The sequence below is a fragment of the Peromyscus eremicus genome, chromosome 7 (genome assembly GCF_949786415.1).
Source record: "Peromyscus eremicus chromosome 7, PerEre_H2_v1, whole genome shotgun sequence".
NCBI classification, from domain to species: domain Eukaryota; kingdom Metazoa; phylum Chordata; class Mammalia; order Rodentia; family Cricetidae; genus Peromyscus; species Peromyscus eremicus.
The window spans coordinates 107,708,208-107,726,415 of NC_081422.1; the positions used below are offsets into that span (position 1 = coordinate 107,708,208).

Genomic DNA, 18,208 nt, shown 5'->3' on the forward strand with positions numbered 1-18,208 from the left:
TATATTTAGTTAGGATCCCTGTTTCTTAGAGCCTATTTTATTAGTGTTTTACAGTTATTTTTAGCCGTATCTTATTTAATTTCCCGTATTTTCCTAACTCAAATGAATGCATACCTTCCTCATTTTTCTGGCACCCATACAAGAACTCAAGGGCACACTCCAGAGTGCCCACCACACACAGTGCTGCTGTCAGTCTTGTCAAGTCCTCTGTGCTCGCCCTACTGTGTGCAGCCTCTGCAAGCTTACACAGCTCTCTCCACGGTGTTGTCCTATTTCAAATGACCTGTGCACTAACCTTTCGCTTCTTGACTTAAAAAAAAAAAAAGTTAAAAACTGTTCCTTTTCCTTTCTCCAGCAATTCTTCATCCCCAAATCACCAGGGAGATGGAGTTGCACAGGTGTCTGGGGAAGTAAGTATCTTCCTTGGAAGTGTTCAATACTGCTAAGGTCCTGCACTTTAAACACTCTGACCAAGTTGTGTGGGTTGCTCGGTCATCAGCTGTGTTCTCTCTTCAGACTTAAGGCCTTTGAGTTTAGCTTTTAAACATTCTTCATGACATGCCAGTGACATGGGGTTTGTTTGTTTGGGTTTTGGTTTTGGTTTTTAAGTTTGAATGGTTTTGTCTATGCTCACTTTTTTTTTCTTCATTAATAGCAAATCCAGCCTTCAGCTACAACCCAGGAAACACAGCAGTGGCTGCTCAAAAACAGGTTCTCTTCCTACACAAGACTGTTCTCTAATTTTTCAGGTATGTGTGGGTGCATGACAGTATTTTATTTGTGTGTTTTTGTGGTTTTATTAACTAAGAATTTGTCTCCCAGTTTTCCTTGGTTGTGACTCCCTGTTAAATTCCTTCCAAACAAGGAAATTAACATTGTTCCAGTCCACTCAAGACAGTTTCATGTGATACTTTCATTCTATTTATTTGTATTACTTTAAAATTATGTGTGTATGTGTGTGCCTGTGTCTAGGTATATGCATGTGAGTGTGGGTGCCCATAGAAGCCAGAAGTATCAGAACCCCTGAAGCTGGAGTTAGTGGTTGTGAGTTCCCCAACATGGGTGTTAGGACCTGAACTGTGGTCTTAACTGGTGAGCCATCTCCCCAGCCCCAATTCTAACTTACTTTGAGATAATATTTTTTTATGATAAACTATAAAGACAGTTTGAAGATGATCCAGCACGCATTCCATTCACTCAGTGTCTCACAACCAGAAGTCAGCACAATCCTGGGTGTATAGATCTGTCAACTGTGCTGTGTGTGTAGATCTGTGCAGCCACCACTGCAGATAGACACAGAGGTAGGGTGTCTGTCTGCCCAGGTGCTCTCTCTGTCCTGCTGCATCTTTGTAAGATCAGTCTTCCCCCTATCCACACACACCTTTCCCACACACACTGAACTGTCCTGCCTGTGAATTGGTCATGGTAAGAATGTTAAATAAATAGAAGCCTACAGGATATGGCCCTTTGAATCTGGCCCTTTCTTCCTTGGCCTTATGATCTCAGATCCTACAAGGCTGCCCTGTATCCTGTGGTTTTAGCCTTTTCACATAGAGCAGTATCTCATTTGTGTGCTTTTGCTCAAGTGTGGGTGTCATAGACAGCCTACTCTTTTTCTGCACAGGAAACTAAAGGAATGCGCTGGTGGGACTTTAGGTGTCAAGCAGCATTGCCCCAGGTAGTATGGTTGTTTGGAGAGCATGCAAGAGGCAGGGGCAGTCTTCAAAATGTGTGTGGCCCTTGTGCCTTTCCCCATAGTACATTTGCTAATGTGTCCTGGCCAAACATTCTGAGAAATGCTGGGCCACAGAGATGCAGCAGCTAGCATTCCTTTTGCGTGTGTGTGTGTGTGTGTGTGTGTGTGTGTGTGTGTGTGTGTGTGGCCACTGAAACAGTTTTAAGAGGACAGACATGTATGTACATACCCAGCTGAAGGAAACAAAACAGTGGGTGTCTATTATGTCATTTATTGTATTGTCTGTGCTTTGAGGAGTTACTCCTTGTGTAGCTCTTGGACGCTAAAGTTAAAATGCCACATGGAAGTAATTTGCTAGCTGTGATCCACATATTTATATGATTAAATAGAGCCTTTAATGTGTGAATCACAGAATTCAAGATGAGGGGAGAGGGATTTCATGAACCTTTATAGGACAAGCGGATGGAAAGCACAGCCCATAGAACCTCCTCTGACAGCTGGAGCCTGCTCGTCATGCAAACCCACGTGTGTTCTGTGGAGCTTTAAGATTTTGTCCTTGTGTACAGTGATCACAGGACTTGGCATTCTGCTTTTTCCTTAATCTGGGGGCTTCCTTTGGTTCATGCAGAGCTGCCCTTTGGCACATCGCCTGAGCCACAGCACTTAGAGAATGGAGAGGACAATGAGATCTCTTACAGTCAGTCACATGTCAGAAAGAACTGTGATACACCATCTGTCCCTTTCTCTTCTTGGGTTACAATTGTCACAACTGGGAGCCCTGCCTCAGAGCTGTGTTTTTATGACTCCAGTAGATGAGAGAACCTCTTTCTCTGCTAATTCATTCCAAGAGTGTCTCCATAATGACTCATGGCATGTGCGTTAGGATCTCTGGTCTTGATTCTCTTTACAAACTAGGACTCCATCAGGCTCACCCTTTTGAGCCTATGAACATAAAGACAACCCCGTTATCTTGTTACATATGGGAGTAGATATCATTATCTGAAATCATACCTTCATTCTGGAAGTATGGGTCTTGACTGATACTAAAAGAGTTAAAAACAAGATTTTGTGGACATATCCAAGCATAATAAAAAGTATGGAAGGCATGTGAAGGACTTCCTTTGACCACTCCAACTTAGCTGTTGCCCAGTGCTTGTGCAGTCTTGTATCCATGTCTCCCTTACACACACTGGCCTTTTCTTGCTTTTAAGGCCAAGGACTTATGGAGGAGATCTTAAAGAACAGAGTGATTCTCTACTAGGCTTGCGTTCCTATTAGAATTGGCTGTGGAGATGGAGCTGTAACAGAGTGTCGTAACTTAAATTGTGTAATGCGACCTGATCTCCACTTTGCTTACCACTCACTGGTAGCTTTGGGCAAGTTCTCCAGATGCTATGATTCCACTTACTTTTTTTTTTTTTTTTTAAAAAAAAAAAGCTGGGCGGTGGTGGCGCACGCCTTTAATCCCAGCACTCAGGAGGCAGAGGCAGGCGGATCTCAGTGAGTTTGAAGCCCGCCTGGTCTACAGAGCGAGATCCAGGAAAGGCACAAAGCTACACAGAGAAACCCTGTCCCGAAAAAACTAACTAAATAAATAAATAAATGGAAAGATTGCAAGGGGGGGGGCGGTCAGAAACATGGGTAGCCATAGCCCAGCAACAAGGAAAGAAAGGCAGTATGGGAGTATTGTATTAAGAGCACACGGGCCTTTTGACACCTTGTTACCTTAGCACATTGTTGCTCAGAAGGACAGATGTGTGTTACTCGTGGGTGTGTGTAATTCAGGACACCAGATGCTGCTTAAAAGGACAGAACCATATGAAGACAGAGCCCCATGAAGCACCTGCTGTATCCATCCCCTGCTTATTTGAGGATCTCTCTGCTGTTTTCCAGGTGCCGACTTATTAAAGCTGACAAAGGAGGATTTAGTTCAGATTTGTGGTGCAGCCGATGGAATTCGGCTCTATAATTCCCTGAAGTCAAGGTAAAATACTATAGACTGTTCTGCGAGAAATGAGAATGGACCTTTCTCTGCGTGGGGGATTTGGTGGGCAGAATGTGTTTCCACGCTAGGTTGGCGTGTGCCTGTGTGCGCCACCGAGTACCGGCAACCTCGTGCTCACGAGAAGACTGTTTTGTGTACACCTTCAGGGCAGGCACTGATGAGGGCAGAGGTAGACTAAGACTGGTAGCAATGCACATGGGCAGGACTGATTTCTTGAAGACGACTGGGTTTGTTGCCAAGAAAACAAAACTTCTAATTTAGGTGAGCTCTACAGAATCTATGGTTTTCAAGGTCATGATTATTGTTAAGCAGTTATTAAATGTGAACTTGTAACTGTCAATTAGAATGCTCGAACTGTGGCTGTGCTGGCTTTGAGACCTACTGCCTGCCATTCCTGTCTTTAGACTTGTGTGGTGAGAGTTTAGGAACTCGAGCCTTACTCATTGCAGATTGCTTAATCAATCTTGAAACTTAAATTTACCAGCATCTGACAGACCATCTCAATGGTTTAGAGTCTGGACCTGTGGTAGTTGTTGTGAGGTGTGTGGTTTTATATTTTTATTAGAAAATTATCTTGCATAATGAAAAAACACTGTAAAGTTCTCATAAGGAAAAATAGACCTTAGATTCCTGTAGTTGTTGATTGTACATGTGCTGAGGCCACTTCCTCTCCTAGTCTCATTGATGGCATCTTCTGATTTACAGGTCAGTTAGACCCCGCTTAACCATCTATGTCTGCCAGGAGCAGCCGAATAGCACTGTGCTGCAAGAGCAGCCACAAGCTGCCGGCAGTGGAGGCGAGAATGGCAGTGGGACACCCTGCGGTGGGTATTGAGGGCACTTGAGGTCTCCTGTCCTTCCTAAGACTGTCAGAAATGAACTGGTGGAGGTCCCACTACAGAGTTGACAGAGGCAGCTGTAGGGCCATGTCCTTGGGGAAGGAAGAAACTAGAAACTTCCTTAGGTCTCCGCTGTGCATGCTGTAGATCTCTTTTTTATATAGCTCTATGCATGAAATACCAGGAAGCAATACAATAACTTGAACATGTTGAGACCTCTCCGAATAAATGTAACATTGCCAGCTTGCTGGGGAAACAAGAGGGTTTCTCTTTCTTCCCCCATTTCACTGACCTAGATGGGGAGAGGGGGCCTTATCACACATGAGCAAATGGGAGTCTATGTAGCAGTCTTCCTCCCGTGTAGACCCATCTGGGGTGAGCATCCATTGTGTTCCATGCAGGTTGGAAGGTGGGTGCTGTGTCTTTGGTCAGGGTTGGTTAGCACAGTTGCTTTGCTTACCTTGTGAGTGAAGAGGGCTTCTTGTCCTGCAGATCTCTCTCAGTTGGACAATATGAAGAAGTCTGGCCTTTCCTGTCTCTTTCCTCCCTCCTTTGAATATAAAAATTTTGGGAAAGGGAGAGGCTAGACAACGTCTTACGAAGTAGTCTAAGCTGACCTCAGAGCTGCCATTCCCCTGCCTCATCCTCCAAAGTACTGGGATTACAGATGTACATCACTACACCTTCCTCTCACTTGTATGGTGGTAGTAATGTCCCCTATTCTCACATTCTGAACAGAATGAAGGTGACACTCAGCTTCAGAGAAACACGTATTATGGAATTCAGAGAGGCTGTTACTTACCCTGATAGTGGGTAGAGCTCTGAAAAACACTTCATGGCTTGGATTTCTTTAAATAATTGGGAGAGTTGTAAATCACAACTCTGGGCCTTTCCATTTATGTCCTTTAACCCCAGGTATGAGCTGTGACTTTTAAGATGGAGGACACAAATTCTTAAAGGAGCCCTCCTGTGTCACTTCATCGTACACATCATCCCATTTTTGCCAGAGTATAGTGTTACGGAATATGTGTCCTCAGAGATGAGTGCTGGCAGGGGTGTGGGATAGGCGGAGACACTGGACACCTTTATCCTTGACCATTCACATTTAGTGAACTTCAACCACAGGGGCTTTTCTGCACTGAACTCTGCCATCACAGCATGTGAACAATGACTTTGACCCTGTTCCCATAAACAGAAAGTTGCTTCCACTTAATTAAAAGAGCCAGAGGGCAGGAACCTGGTCCCCAGTCATTGATATGGTAATCCTTCAGAGTTGCCTTTAGTTTTGAGTTTTAATCCAAAGCTTTTCCAAGTGCGTAATTAGTAAACATTCCTGTACACATAGCTGCTCATTTGGGAAGCCAACTTTTCAGTTCCCCTATTGCAGATCCATGTCTGGCTTGAGTCAGTGGTTGAGCAATAACCCCTTGAGCGACACTCACACTTCTGAGTTTAAGTCATGGACATAAATAACAGAACCGTGGATGTTGAACTGAGGCTGGGACTTTCCCTAAAACAGAAGCAGACTTCGTTGTCTGTGTCCTTACCTGTCATGTGGTGGTGTCTCTATTTCTTTTGATTGGGTGTATATATAGGAGGTGACACAGGGAATTGTTGCTCTTAAATCCTCAGTTGGAGAATTACTGGTTCAAACTCCTTTTTAGAGTTCTTTTTATGCATTATTAGAAACACATTGTTTTTTTTTTTTTTAAAAAAAAAAAAAACAACTTGCTTGTGACATAATTTGTACAGCAGACATCTCCCATTGTGTCTACAACACAATGACATCTTAGCTCATGCACAATTTTTTCATCCTTTGCCCCAATCCATTGTAAGTTCCATTACCCTGATCCCTAATGCTCTTTTTTTTTTTTTTTTTCCCTTTCCCCCTAGACAAGGTTTCCCTGTGTAGCCTTGGCTGTCTGGAATGCACTCTGTAGACCAGTCTGGCCTTAACTCAAGAGATCCACCTGCCTCCCAAGCACTGGGATTAAAGGAGTGTACCACCATGCCCAGCTGATGCTCTTTTTTTTTAAACCCTTAATATATGAGACTTTGTTGCAAAAAAAATATAAAGTCACATCATATAGTACAGGATTAGTATTTATTATACATGACCATAAATAATGTGTTCTTTACTTCAAATAAGTGGGTAGAGATCTTAAGAGGGCAAAGAAATGTTACCTTGTCCCTGTTTCTAGTTTGCATTTTATTACTTTGGCATTTTGAAAAGGGTGACTGTATAGGTCAAGCATAGATCAGATCAAACATTATTGTTAAAGTGCTATTTTTCTTTTTTTTTCAGTTTATCATGCAATCTACTTGGAAGAAATGGTTGCCTCAGAAGTTGCTCGAAAACTTGCCTCGGTGTTTAATATTCCTTTCCACCAAATTAACCAGGTTTACAGACAGGGCCCCACTGGTATCCACATTCTTGTTAGTGACCAGGTAAATCAAAGAGGCAGTAGTCACTCTTCCTGTCCCAGTGGTACTGGTCTACATTGTTGGAACTGTAGCAAATGCTGCTGACTTCTTTTGCAAGTCTTGATAGTCATTTTTAAAGAGCTGGGATCAAAATGTGTAAGAGTTTATAACCAAGAGTTAGAGCATCTTAGTAGAGAAGGGATAGTCGGGGAAAGCAGACTGAGCTTTCCCTAACCTTTTTGAAATACTTTTTGGGGCTCTAAGGTTAGTGACAGGCTTCTGTCCTTCCTGGGAGGTGAGGCATTAGATATATTTTACACATTATTGGAAGAGCAGTATTTTTAAAACACGTAATATTACAAATACAGCCTGCCCCCTGCTCAAGCTATGTTCACTGACAGGCAGTAATAACAGGGAAACAGTCTGCATAATCTTTAAGTCAGTATCCATAGGACCTGGCACAGCATTCTCCTCAGTGGCTCCAGGGTAACAGGTGTAAACTTTGACTATCTCATACTGCCATCATGGATTATTTGGATCCTATATTTGTGTAAGAAAGATGTAAGGATTATGCTATAGTCCTTTAGCCACAGATTTAACCGTGTATGGTTAGTTAAGAACTGGTGGGTCTTATACACTTACACGTCTGCTTTATCTTTCTAGATGGTTCAGAACTTTCAAGACGAGAGTTGTTTTTTATTCTCTACAGTGAAAGGTACTTTCCATGTATGTGTGCCTCGGCATGTTGTGATCATGAAGGACAGTGTGCCCCTGATAGCAGCTCTCTTGTATGCGCATATTCTATTTTTTTTTTGTTTTTGTTTTTCTTTTGTTTATTCCAGACAAGGTTTCTCCTTGTAGCCCTGGCTGTCCTGGAACTAGCTCTGAAGACCAGGCTGGCCTCCTCTGCCTCCCGAGTGCTAAGATTAAAGGCATATGCCACCACCACCTAGCTATGTGTGAATATTCTTGACAAAGATGTCTTAGCTAATTGTAAGAGGTTGGAACATGGATGAGCAGTAATTTTAGTGTTTCTAATAGAAATTATCTAGTAGATGTAGAAAGGGTTGATTTTTCTAGGTGACTGTCCATTCTGCCAGTGTCTGCTGAGCGCCACATCCCAGACTGTGTTAGTGCTGGAATGAAACCGGGACAGTGGGAAGTCAGAGTTGGCCACAGGCACAGAAGAGACCAGTATTAGGTGCTGTGAAGAGAGAGTGTGGGGCTAATCGGGGAGGCGAAGCATGGCGCTGTTACAGAAGGCTTTTCTGAGGTGATCTGAAAAATGAGCTGGCCACAGGACTAGGCCAAGGGCAGTGTGGGACTGTGCAGAAGAATGCACTTGGCTTCTGTAAGGCCTGGAAGAACACCATGCAGCTGCCATGTAGGGTTAGGGTGAGCAGAGGAGAGTGGGTTCAGGGAGAGAGGCAGGCCCTGGCGTACAGTGATGGCTGGTGATGATGGTCATTGACTCTTATTTCAGATGGGTTGGGAAGTTAGGGAAGTGGTTTAAACAAAGGAATAATGGGGTTGGATTTTTCTTCTACAACTGTGGAAATTACAAGATGGCAAAACTGGAAGGTAGGCAGTCTGTCTAGGCCAGAGGTAACGGGAGTGTATGGACATGTGGACAGAGCTCACTGGGCTCCCTGTTTGATGGGGAGTAGTTGTGATTGCCAGGGCAGGCGACTGCCTCATCAGAGAGGTAAGTAAGGTTGATGCAAAATAACTTGGTTTGTCAAGCAGGCAGCTAATTGTACCGTTCTGAGGTGCCTTGGGCTTGAGGTACTAATTTACAAGTTTCTGGATGTCAGAAGTGACTGAGAGCTTGGCGAGCTGACAGCGCTAATTAGGGAGCAGTGTGGGAAGAGGTCCGGGTCAGGTGAGCTCCAAACTACAAAGTTAGAGAGGGAAGGGATTCGTGAAGGCAGAACATGGGTTAAGATGGCCTCAGCACAGACTCCTCTCTCCTAGAAGAGGACAAGGTCTCAGGTCCCCCTTTTCTGGTAATCGTTGCAAAGAAGCAGCCCAAAAGGGTTAAAATGACAGTTTCTTTTTATACCTGATGGTGATATATGCCACTGGCCATCAAGCTGCCTGCAGATCTAAGGCAGCAGTGAACTGGCTCACTTCTTAGTCATGTGCAGAAACAGCTTTAATTTCAAAACTGTATAGCTTTTATCTTACAAAATTCCAGAAAACCCAGAAACCCATGCTTAATCACATACTTGTATCTTGTGAAACTCGTGGCTCTTTATACAGAATTAGTCCTTACAAGACTTCTCTCCAGTCTTAGCTTACTGTTTGTGAGACTTCGTCCACATGAAAACCTCCATTTCTGTTTTCAGGAATGCCTTCACTGCATCTCAGTTTTCTGAGGCCATTAGGCAGTCTTGCTAGATCTCTGCCTCTGAGGGTTCAGTTTTCCAGGAAAGAGAGGTGCAGGGCTTTCTCAGCTCTGCCCTCACACAGTGCTTTGGCCTAGTGTACATAAAGGCTATCTGTGCTGTCCTCCCAAGCCCTTCCCTGGACGGCAAGCAGTTCAGGGACAGGGGTCCCAGAGCAGTGTGTTCCAGGGATGCGTACATGGAGTTGTCCCAGGGAAGCAGAGCTAGAGCAGAGCAAAGCAATTAGCTTTTTATCAAGCTGGAAACTCTGAAGCAGATTGTACATTTCCATCTTTAATACTGTTTCTTTTCTAAGTTTAGGGTTTTTTTTTTAACTTTCTCCTTTTTTTTTTTTTTTTTTTGGCAGCTGAAAATAATGATGGTATTCACATAATTTTGAAGTGATACCTTATACAGACTGAACTCTATTCAGTACCAAATAAAGTCATGCTTAAAAGTGTGTGAAGACTGAATCCAAGAAGTCTTGGGATTGGATTTTACTGTGAAATGTTTCATATTGAAAACACAAGATGACCTTCCTAATGAGCTGTAGGAGAGACAAGTCTCCTCATTGTCACTGCCACAGCCCAGTACCCTCATGAGAGCGAGCACATCAGTCAACGTGCAACCAGCTCCCGGCCACCGCGCAGGCACAAGTGCCCACTTCCCTAGCAGGGCCAGCGGCCAGAGCTCCCGAAGCAGTCTCTGCTGGCTTTTGACACTGTAGCGGTTTGAAATGAATGTAAAAACTCAGCCGTGGGCATTTCCCTTTCTGTACCAGTCTGGCTTTTGTTGCCTGACCCTTAGCTGACCTGGGGCGGAGACAGGGTGTGTTCTCTGGGGAGCTGTGCTGCAGACACAGCGGCACTGGTCAGGTAAGAGGCTGAGCACCTTCTCAGAAGTGATCGTGTCTGAAGGTGTGCATCCAAGGGGATCATGCCAGACCAGGGAAGAGCCAAGCAGAGGAGATGAGCATGCTATCCGCAGTACCTTGGTGTGAGGTCAGTGTAAACCCTAATAGGTACAAAGACTTGGGTGTTCGGCTTTCGCTTCCATGTTTAGTCTTTTAGTTTCCAGATTTCACCTTTTAAAACCCCGTTGCCTTTTAAACTCATGTGGTTTTCTTTTCTCGTCTCCCCTATTCTCCACCCCCTCCCCGCCCCATACACACTTAAGCCTCCCAAGCAGCTGGGACTCCAGGTGTGCACTCACTTGTTTTGTGCCTGGCTCTGTTCTTAAACATGTTTAAAGCCCTTCCCCAGACATTAGAACTAGGTGATGTAACAGGGGGAACAGAGTATTATTGTTGATAGCTTCTGACTTGGTGTTAAAGGGATCTTTGTTTTGAATGAGACACAAGTACCCATGGAAACACTAGATGTCACAACAAGACACTAAAATGTTCCCTAACCTCCCCTCCTCCCCTCAGATGCCGAGTTTGAGTACAATCATGGATCTCTCTCTGATTAGTTAGGGGCTGTTAAGGTGTCCTGCATCTTTGCTGCTTTGTAACAGGTGTGCCTCTTTACAGGATCACACGTGCTCACACACCACTCTCAAGGGAGTCTTTGCCTTTTCCCTCCCCATCACCACCTCTCCAGAGTTCATCAGCAAACATTTTGTGAGGCCTGTGGCAGGTCTGAGTTTTAAAAAACTTTTTTTCCATTTTAATGAATTATGTAGCATCTCTGCCCATTCGCTCAGCTGCTGGCTGTGAATGTCTGTCTGACCCTTGTTCAGGTGGGTAGGAATGACTACTTCAGTGGGTAACGAACGGCTTTAACGTCTTGCGTTTTATTCATAATGGGGGTTAATTATTTGCCACAAACTCGACTGTCTCCATGTTTTCATCTTGGGCTCGGCAGTGCTGTGGCTCTGCAGCCCTTGAGGGGAGCGCTCCCATCTGCCCTTCCCTTTGCTCTTGTGACCACATGCTTTCTGTACCAGTCACTTATTTGGGGAAAAAGCGAATTTATCTCTGAATTGTTTTTAGAGTTTTGCTTGTCTGTTAGCTTTCTTTTTTGGATCTCATGATTTATGGAACAATAAATGTCATTCAATGCTGTGTGCTATTTTGAATTCCTTATCAGGTTTTAGAAGTGGGGTGAAAGTACTTACAAGCTCCTCAGACTTCAAACTGTGCTGAGCAGCACAAAGTGCTAGTCTGTCTCAGTGAAACTGTATAGAACCCACAGCACCAGCAGTTTGCTACTTTGGTTACTAGGATGTACAGTTGAGTGTAATAAATGTTTTCTGATTGTTTTGTAAATGTGTCACTCATTTAAAATCTAAGTTGTACTACTGCCATCTCAGGCCACCCTGTGGGCTGCCCCTGCCCTCTCTTTGCTGCTGCTTTCCACAAAGGTGATATTACAGGAACTACCCCACCTTACAGAAGACAAGTCAGGCTTTCTGACAAGAGGTTCTTCTAGTCTGTGAGTGAAGGTGTGGTCACTGAGCACCAAGTCCTACATTGATGATAGGCGGCTGCACTCTAGCTCAGAAAGATGTATGGTTGTCTCTAACGTTTAATAGAAATAAGTTCATGAGTCACTAAAGCAAGTCTAGTACACGCTTCACGCTCCCCCCCCCCCTTACAGTTACTTAAATAGTAAAATTGTGATATTCATACAGCCTTCAAACCAGGGAATACTGCAACATGTCACGAGGTAGTCAAACCCACAGTAAGCTAATGCTTACAAGAATTCTCCTAAGGAATTTCCAGGGTATATGTGTGTACTTGCTTTCCCTCTGAGAATGCAGCTGGGGCAGCGTGCACAGAGGCTGTAACCCTGTCCACAGAAACACAGCTCATTTTTGCAGTTTTGGCTGGGGAGTGATTGCTCGGAAGGTTCAGCTACCATTAATCCCTAAAGTCACATTGAAGGTGGTGGTAAATGTCGACAGCATGGAGCAGACAGCAGCCATAGTAAAAGATTGGGCATCCTACCTTAGTTCGGGTAACAGAGAAATACCTGCATTTGGAAAGTGGCTTTGCTCAGATTTGTCAGCTTGAGCATCATAGCAGTAAAGCCTCTGACCAATTCTAGTGAGCACTGTAAGGGCCTAATAGGAGTTTAAAAGGTGCCAAAGACACTTGACTTGTTTGAGTTTTTCATGTGGGAAGCTTTAATATAGTTCTGGTATGATCTCTAAAAATTCAGTAAATTTGAAAAAAAATACATCCATTCTACATGCACCCATTCATTATTTTTACTTGATTATATTGTAGATAACTTAAGCCTTAATTCTGTATTTCTTCAAGGTTCCCCCAATTTTTTTTTTTGAGAAGTGTGGACATCATTGGCTTTTTTTCCCTTAACAAAAATTCACTGTATGCTGTAGCATATGGCAGGGCTTATCATTTCCAATACGACAGTGTAAAGTAGGTTGCTTTTGTTTAGTTTTTAGTCTCTAGAATTGGATGTGACAAGTTGACACAAACAGAACGGTGAAGATCCTGCCCCACCCAGTTTAGAAGTCCTCATTTCTTTGGTGTCTTATGGAAATGTGTTAGCATGCCTTTCACACACGTTTCCACATATGAAACTACCAGCCATGCTGAGTTTGCAGTACAGTCACGTTGATAAGGTGCTAGTTAGTCTTCAAAGTGAAAAGTCCTGCAAACAGTAGGGATCATCATGAATTAAAGTAGGCCACTGGCTTAAGGATCAGGTAGAAAACCGCAGGCTTTGCTCTGCTCAGGTTGTGCTAACACTGAAGGTCTATGGAGGATGCTGGCAAAGCCGGTGGGGCTCTGTGCCTAGGCACGTACCCACCTCTAAAGGGCTCTGGGTTACTTGTGTGGTCTTGGCTGCACCACACCACTCTTGCCACACGGTAACTGACACAGGCTTTGATTTGCTTGCAGCCCAGCCAAGGTTAAGGTGAGTGGTATCACCAGTTACTGTGATCTGTGCCGAAGTCTTTTACCTGTAATGCTTTCCCAATGGAGAGTCGAGATTGGGTGATGGTGGCGCAATCAGGAGACTGGTCTAACCTGGAAGATGGGGCCCTTGGCCTAAGCAGCTGCTGTCAGAGTATGACACAGCATCTGCACAGTCGATGTCCGCTTCCTGCCACTGCTGGTGGAGGGGTGACTGGAGCAAAGTAGGCATGGACTTTGACATGAGGAAGCTGAGCCTGGAAGGAGATGGGAAAGGGGGAATAGTCGGCCTGGTATTAGGATTCTTGGACAACAACCTACAAGAACCTGAAGTCATTTAAAATAGACTCTACCTTAGTATTAGGAAGGTAGACTGCTGTAAGCTAGAGCTGCTCCCATCACACTCCCTTCCACCCCCAGAGTCCAGCACCTTCTAAAGACAAGTGGAAACAGTCTCCCAGTGGCCATGATTGCCCATTTGTAAATGGCCCCCACACTTCAAACTTTCCTTAGATGGAAGCTTGCGAAGATGCCAATCACCAGACTGCATGGAACCTCCACCTCCAAGAACAGATGTTTGAAGAGGCCTAAGGAAGTGCTGTGTAATCAGACCAGTTTGCATGAACACAACAGACTGGAAAAGTGGATGTAGTTTCGTTTTTGTTTGTTTTTTAAAGTACAATGTGTGCAGTAGTGTGAGTGCATGCCACAGCATGTATGTGGAGGTCAGAAAACATTTGGGAATTGGTTCTGGTCTACTTTGTGTAGATTGATTTGAATTCTTGGATTTGAATTCAGGAAGACAGCTTGGCACAAGCACCTTCACCTGCTGAGCTCTTACCAGCCAAGATCTTGATTTCTGTGTATCCCTCAGTTGCTAAGGAGGGCCTCACACCTACCCGCATGCGCTTGATGCCTGCACGGGTGACCTGCTGGCAGTCGTACAGCTCCAGGCGCTCCAAGCCACGGCAGTTCTCCAGGTGCTCCAGTGCAGCGTCCGTGACAAGGAGGCAGTTGTCCAGCTCCAGGACCCGCAGCCTCTCATGCCCACACGTGCTGCTGCTCAGGTGCAAGATCCCTTCATCTGTGATGAGCTCACAGTGGGACAAGCTCTGGGGATGGGAAAGAAATGTTCTTTCAGAGGACCCTCATTGCAGGCTCCAGCTAGTAAGAGCTGGCTCCTGAAGTGCCCCGGGGAACTGCTTGCTGTGGTGTGAGGTGTGTGATATGTCCTCTGAAAAGCACATGCTGGCAATTTTGTGCCATGTGTTGGGGAGGGCCACCTTTATGAATGAATGAAAGATGTAAGGGCTGGTCTACAAAAACCTCATCAGATTGACAATCCCCCAGCATCCAGTACTGCAGGAAACACTTAGTCTGGGGTTTTCTCTAAGACCAGCACAAAAAATGGCCATGACAGTTTTCTTGTCCAGGGAGGAGCTGACAAGGCCCCGAGTTTGCCGTACCCGGGCCATAGCAGCTAACTTTAACCCAAAATAAGGAAATACATGTTTCAGGGGGGATTTCAGAGTTTACCCCTTGAGCAATTTTATGGCCCAATTCACCATTTGAGTAGAGGCTTCCCCAGTAAAGCCAGTGGTTTTGGTGCCCTTGTTCCTTTAAAACTTCCAGGGCTGGAGAGGTGGCTCAGTAGTTAAAAGCACGTGCTCTTCCAGAGGAGCCAAGTTTGGTTCTCAGAACCCATGTAAGGTGGCTCACGACTGCTTGTAACTCTGGCCAGAGGAGGATCCAATGTCCTTGGCTTCCATGAGCACCCACAGTCACATGCACTTATCCTAGCACAGCTATAATACACACATTAAAAAGTGCAGGTGGCCAAGACCCTGACCCATAGTCATACATCATTAACCTCTTGGAAGTAGTAATAATAAAGGTTACAAAAGTAATGGGTAGTTTACACAGCCAAGTTTACTTAGTAACTTCCGACTGGACAGTTTCTACACTGTGAAAATGGAAAATCTACACTAATATAAAAGTTCTTCAGAGGGGAAAAGAAACAGAGTGCCTGAGAGTCCCTGAGGAAGAGACTGAGGTGATGTCTGTGGTATTGGGGCTGAGTAGGAAAGGGCAGGGTATGCTGCAGTGCCCCAGCTGGTGGACAAGAATGTCAGTTCAGAGCTGGATGGACAGAGGTCCCTGGATGTGCAGGCCATGTAAGCCAATGCATGGCAGAAGTGGAGGTCAGAGGACAGTTGGGGGCATTGGCTGTTTTCTACCACCATCTGGGTCAAGCTTGGCAGCAAACACCCTTCCCCACTGAGCCTACTCATGGCTTTTCTTTTCATCCCAGGGTTACTGGGACTATGATGTTACACTTCTCAGAAAGCTCCTCAGTGTAGAATCCTGTTAATTCTTTAAATGTTAGGAAGAATTTTAAGCAAATCCATTTGTATATGAACATTTGGGGGAGGGTCTGGAGAGATGGCTCAGAGGTTAAGAGCACTGCTTACTCTTCCAAAGGTCCTGAGTTCAATTCCCAGCAACCACATGGTGGCTCATAACCATCTGTAATGATATCTGGCGCCCTCTTCTGGCCTGCAGGGATACGTGCAGACAACATAATAAATAAATCCAAAAAAAAAAAATAGTTCCCACTTTAAAAAATAAATAAATAAATGAACATTTGGGGGAATTTAAAGATTACAAGTGAATTTCCTTAAGAGAAGTTTGGGAGTTATTTTACATCAAATGAGTTATTGGTCCATTTCACCTATGTTGTCAAATTTATGTAGTTGAGTGTATCCATAATGTAAAAATTTTAAATCCTCCAAAATTTAAAAATGTTTGAGTATCACCACAGTACCACAAATAGGAAATCCACAGCCAACCTCCTGAGACAGGCCACAGTTGAACACAGTACAGTAACAAGACAGAAATGAATTTGTTTTTAGCTTGGGCACTAATCCAAGCACACTGTATAAGTGTGTATGACAAGTGTGTAATGAAACAGTCTAGAAGCCCAAATGCCTCTGTCCCAAATGTTTTTGGGTAAGGGACGCTCAGCCTGGACAGACCTGGGGACAGCCCAGCCTGAGGGCCTGTTTGCTTTTCAGTTTCACTCATCTCTACCATGGTCTGTCCTTTGAGTTTGGGCTTTATTTTACTTTTTCTGGCTTCTTGGATTGAAAAATTAAATCACTGGGACCTTTCTCCAATGTAAGCATTGGTGTCAGAGTCTGCAGGGCGCTGTCTTAGTTCTCCCACACAGTGTGATGTGATTTTCATTCAGTTCACCTCCCTTTCACTCTCCTGAGTTCCCCCTTGACCGCTCTTTTCTAGAAGCCTGCTCTTCAGCTTCCACGTGTAACCTCTCTGTTGCCATCTTGAGCTGAAAGCCTGTAATTCTCTAGTTGAGGTTATTACTCAGTGGGGCTCTGGGACCTGTTCACAGTACACTCACTGCAGGACGCATCCTTCCCTCGGCTTCTGCCCATGGGACTCTGACTGGGCATCTCAATGGCAACCCCCTACAGAAGACGACATTTGTCTTTGGGGGAATGGCTTACTTCACTTAGCATCATGTCCTGAAGCTCATCTGTCTTGAAGCGTGTGCCAGGATTTTCTTCCTTCTGTTGGAACAACATTCTCTATGCATGTATGCAGCATATTGCATTTACCTATTGATGCACATTTGGGTTGTTTCCCTTTGGCTGTTGTGGATTAATGCTTTCAATTTGGATGAGCATGGCTGCCTCACATCCCCCTTTCAGGTTGGCTTGGTTCCATTTTGTTGGTGTTTTATTTTTTTGTTTTTTTAACATACCCAGCAACAGCATCGCTGGACCGTGTACTGCAGTTTGTAACGTTCTGAGGACCCACCACGTTGCTTTCTGGGGTAGTGGAACCATTTTCCATCCTACCAGCAGTTCACAAGGGTTCCTGTTTTTCCATGTTCCCCCAGCACTTCCTCTAAAGGAGATCTCCACCACACAGGATCCAGAGCTGAGAATTCTCAGCCTTTGATGAAGCAGTGTCTGCTCGAGGTTCCTCGTGAGGAACTGGCTTTGGTGGCTGGAGAATGGATGATGGTGGTGGTGATGGTGGTGATGGTGCCGTGGTGAGCATTGGTCTGTCTGAGGTTTGATTAGCTTGAACCTACAGGAACATTTTACCAACTTTGGAATTTTTAGCTGTTTCAGTTCTGATTGTGATACTGTGACTGTGACATCTTCTGTTCCAGCTCCCTAAGGCCCTACACTACCCCTCTTGTTCTCTATTTTCTTCAGGCTGTTCTCAGTTGCCAAGAGTAAGCCACCTCTGTTTTTGGGTCCTCCACTCTGCTTTAAGGCCGCCCACTGAACTGTGGTTTTAATTTTCCGAACACTTGAATATACTGAATCTAGTCACAGACATTGACTTTCTGTTGGTTTTACTGTGTTTTCATAATTTCTAGCTGGAATGTTTCTCTGAAGTCCACTTTAAAATGCTTTCATGTTATCTGGACTTGTCATCTTGATGGTGGTGCCCACTGACCATATCTTCTCAGGAGTCCAGATTATTCTGTTGTATCCCAGATGTTATAATGTCCTATTTACATCTCATTGCACCAGGCTTGTGGCACGATATTGCTGTGGGATAACGCTCTGTTGTCAACATACAGTGGCCAACAGTCCCCATCCCCAGTCTGATCCAATGCCCATGGGGCAGGTGCCCTGTTACTGCTAGGTAGAGGTGGGCGTTCAGACTCCCAAACAGCCCTGATTCAGGTGTGGGGGACATGTGACTGCCACCTGGTGAGTGCCTCCTTGTGTGGTCTCCAGTGATACTGCATGTGGGGGCTGGGAGATTGTTATTGTTAGTACTGGGCAAAGATGAGAGATCCTAGCTCTCCACTCACCCTTAACTGGCAGGGTGGGGAAGCAGTTTTCTCTGGGGCTAGGGGAGAGTTACTGTCAGAAAGAACAGCTTATTTGGGATTTCTTCCCATCTCTGAATTTCTGGTTGTCAGCT

The 18,208-nt window shown here is 44.7% G+C and overlaps 2 protein-coding genes across 3 annotated transcripts in view; one reads left to right on the forward strand and one right to left on the reverse strand.

The window, feature by feature from the left end:
- Positions 1–11,620, forward strand: part of Ubp1 (upstream binding protein 1) — a 48,817-nt gene extending 37,197 nt beyond the window's left edge. For both annotated transcript variants that reach the window (XM_059268809.1, XM_059268810.1), the window contains 7 exons: positions 356–410; positions 656–749; positions 3,590–3,680; positions 4,407–4,525; positions 6,846–6,988; positions 7,628–7,679; positions 9,719–11,620. In XM_059268809.1, coding sequence (XP_059124792.1) covers positions 356–410; positions 656–749; positions 3,590–3,680; positions 4,407–4,525; positions 6,846–6,988; positions 7,628–7,679; positions 9,719–9,756 — 592 coding nt within the window. In that variant the 3' untranslated portion in view covers positions 9,757–11,620. The remainder of the gene's footprint in view (positions 1–355; positions 411–655; positions 750–3,589; positions 3,681–4,406; positions 4,526–6,845; positions 6,989–7,627; positions 7,680–9,718) is intronic.
- Positions 11,621–13,003: 1,383 nt separating this feature from the next.
- Fbxl2 (F-box and leucine rich repeat protein 2) overlaps positions 13,004–18,208 on the reverse strand; it is a 50,263-nt gene continuing 45,058 nt past the window's right edge. Inside the window, exons 15-16 of the mRNA XM_059269099.1 lie at positions 14,137–14,349; positions 13,004–13,494 (exon numbers count right to left, since the gene is read on the reverse strand). Of these exons, the coding sequence (XP_059125082.1) occupies positions 13,387–13,494; positions 14,137–14,349 (321 nt within the window). The 3' untranslated portion in view covers positions 13,004–13,386. The remainder of the gene's footprint in view (positions 13,495–14,136; positions 14,350–18,208) is intronic.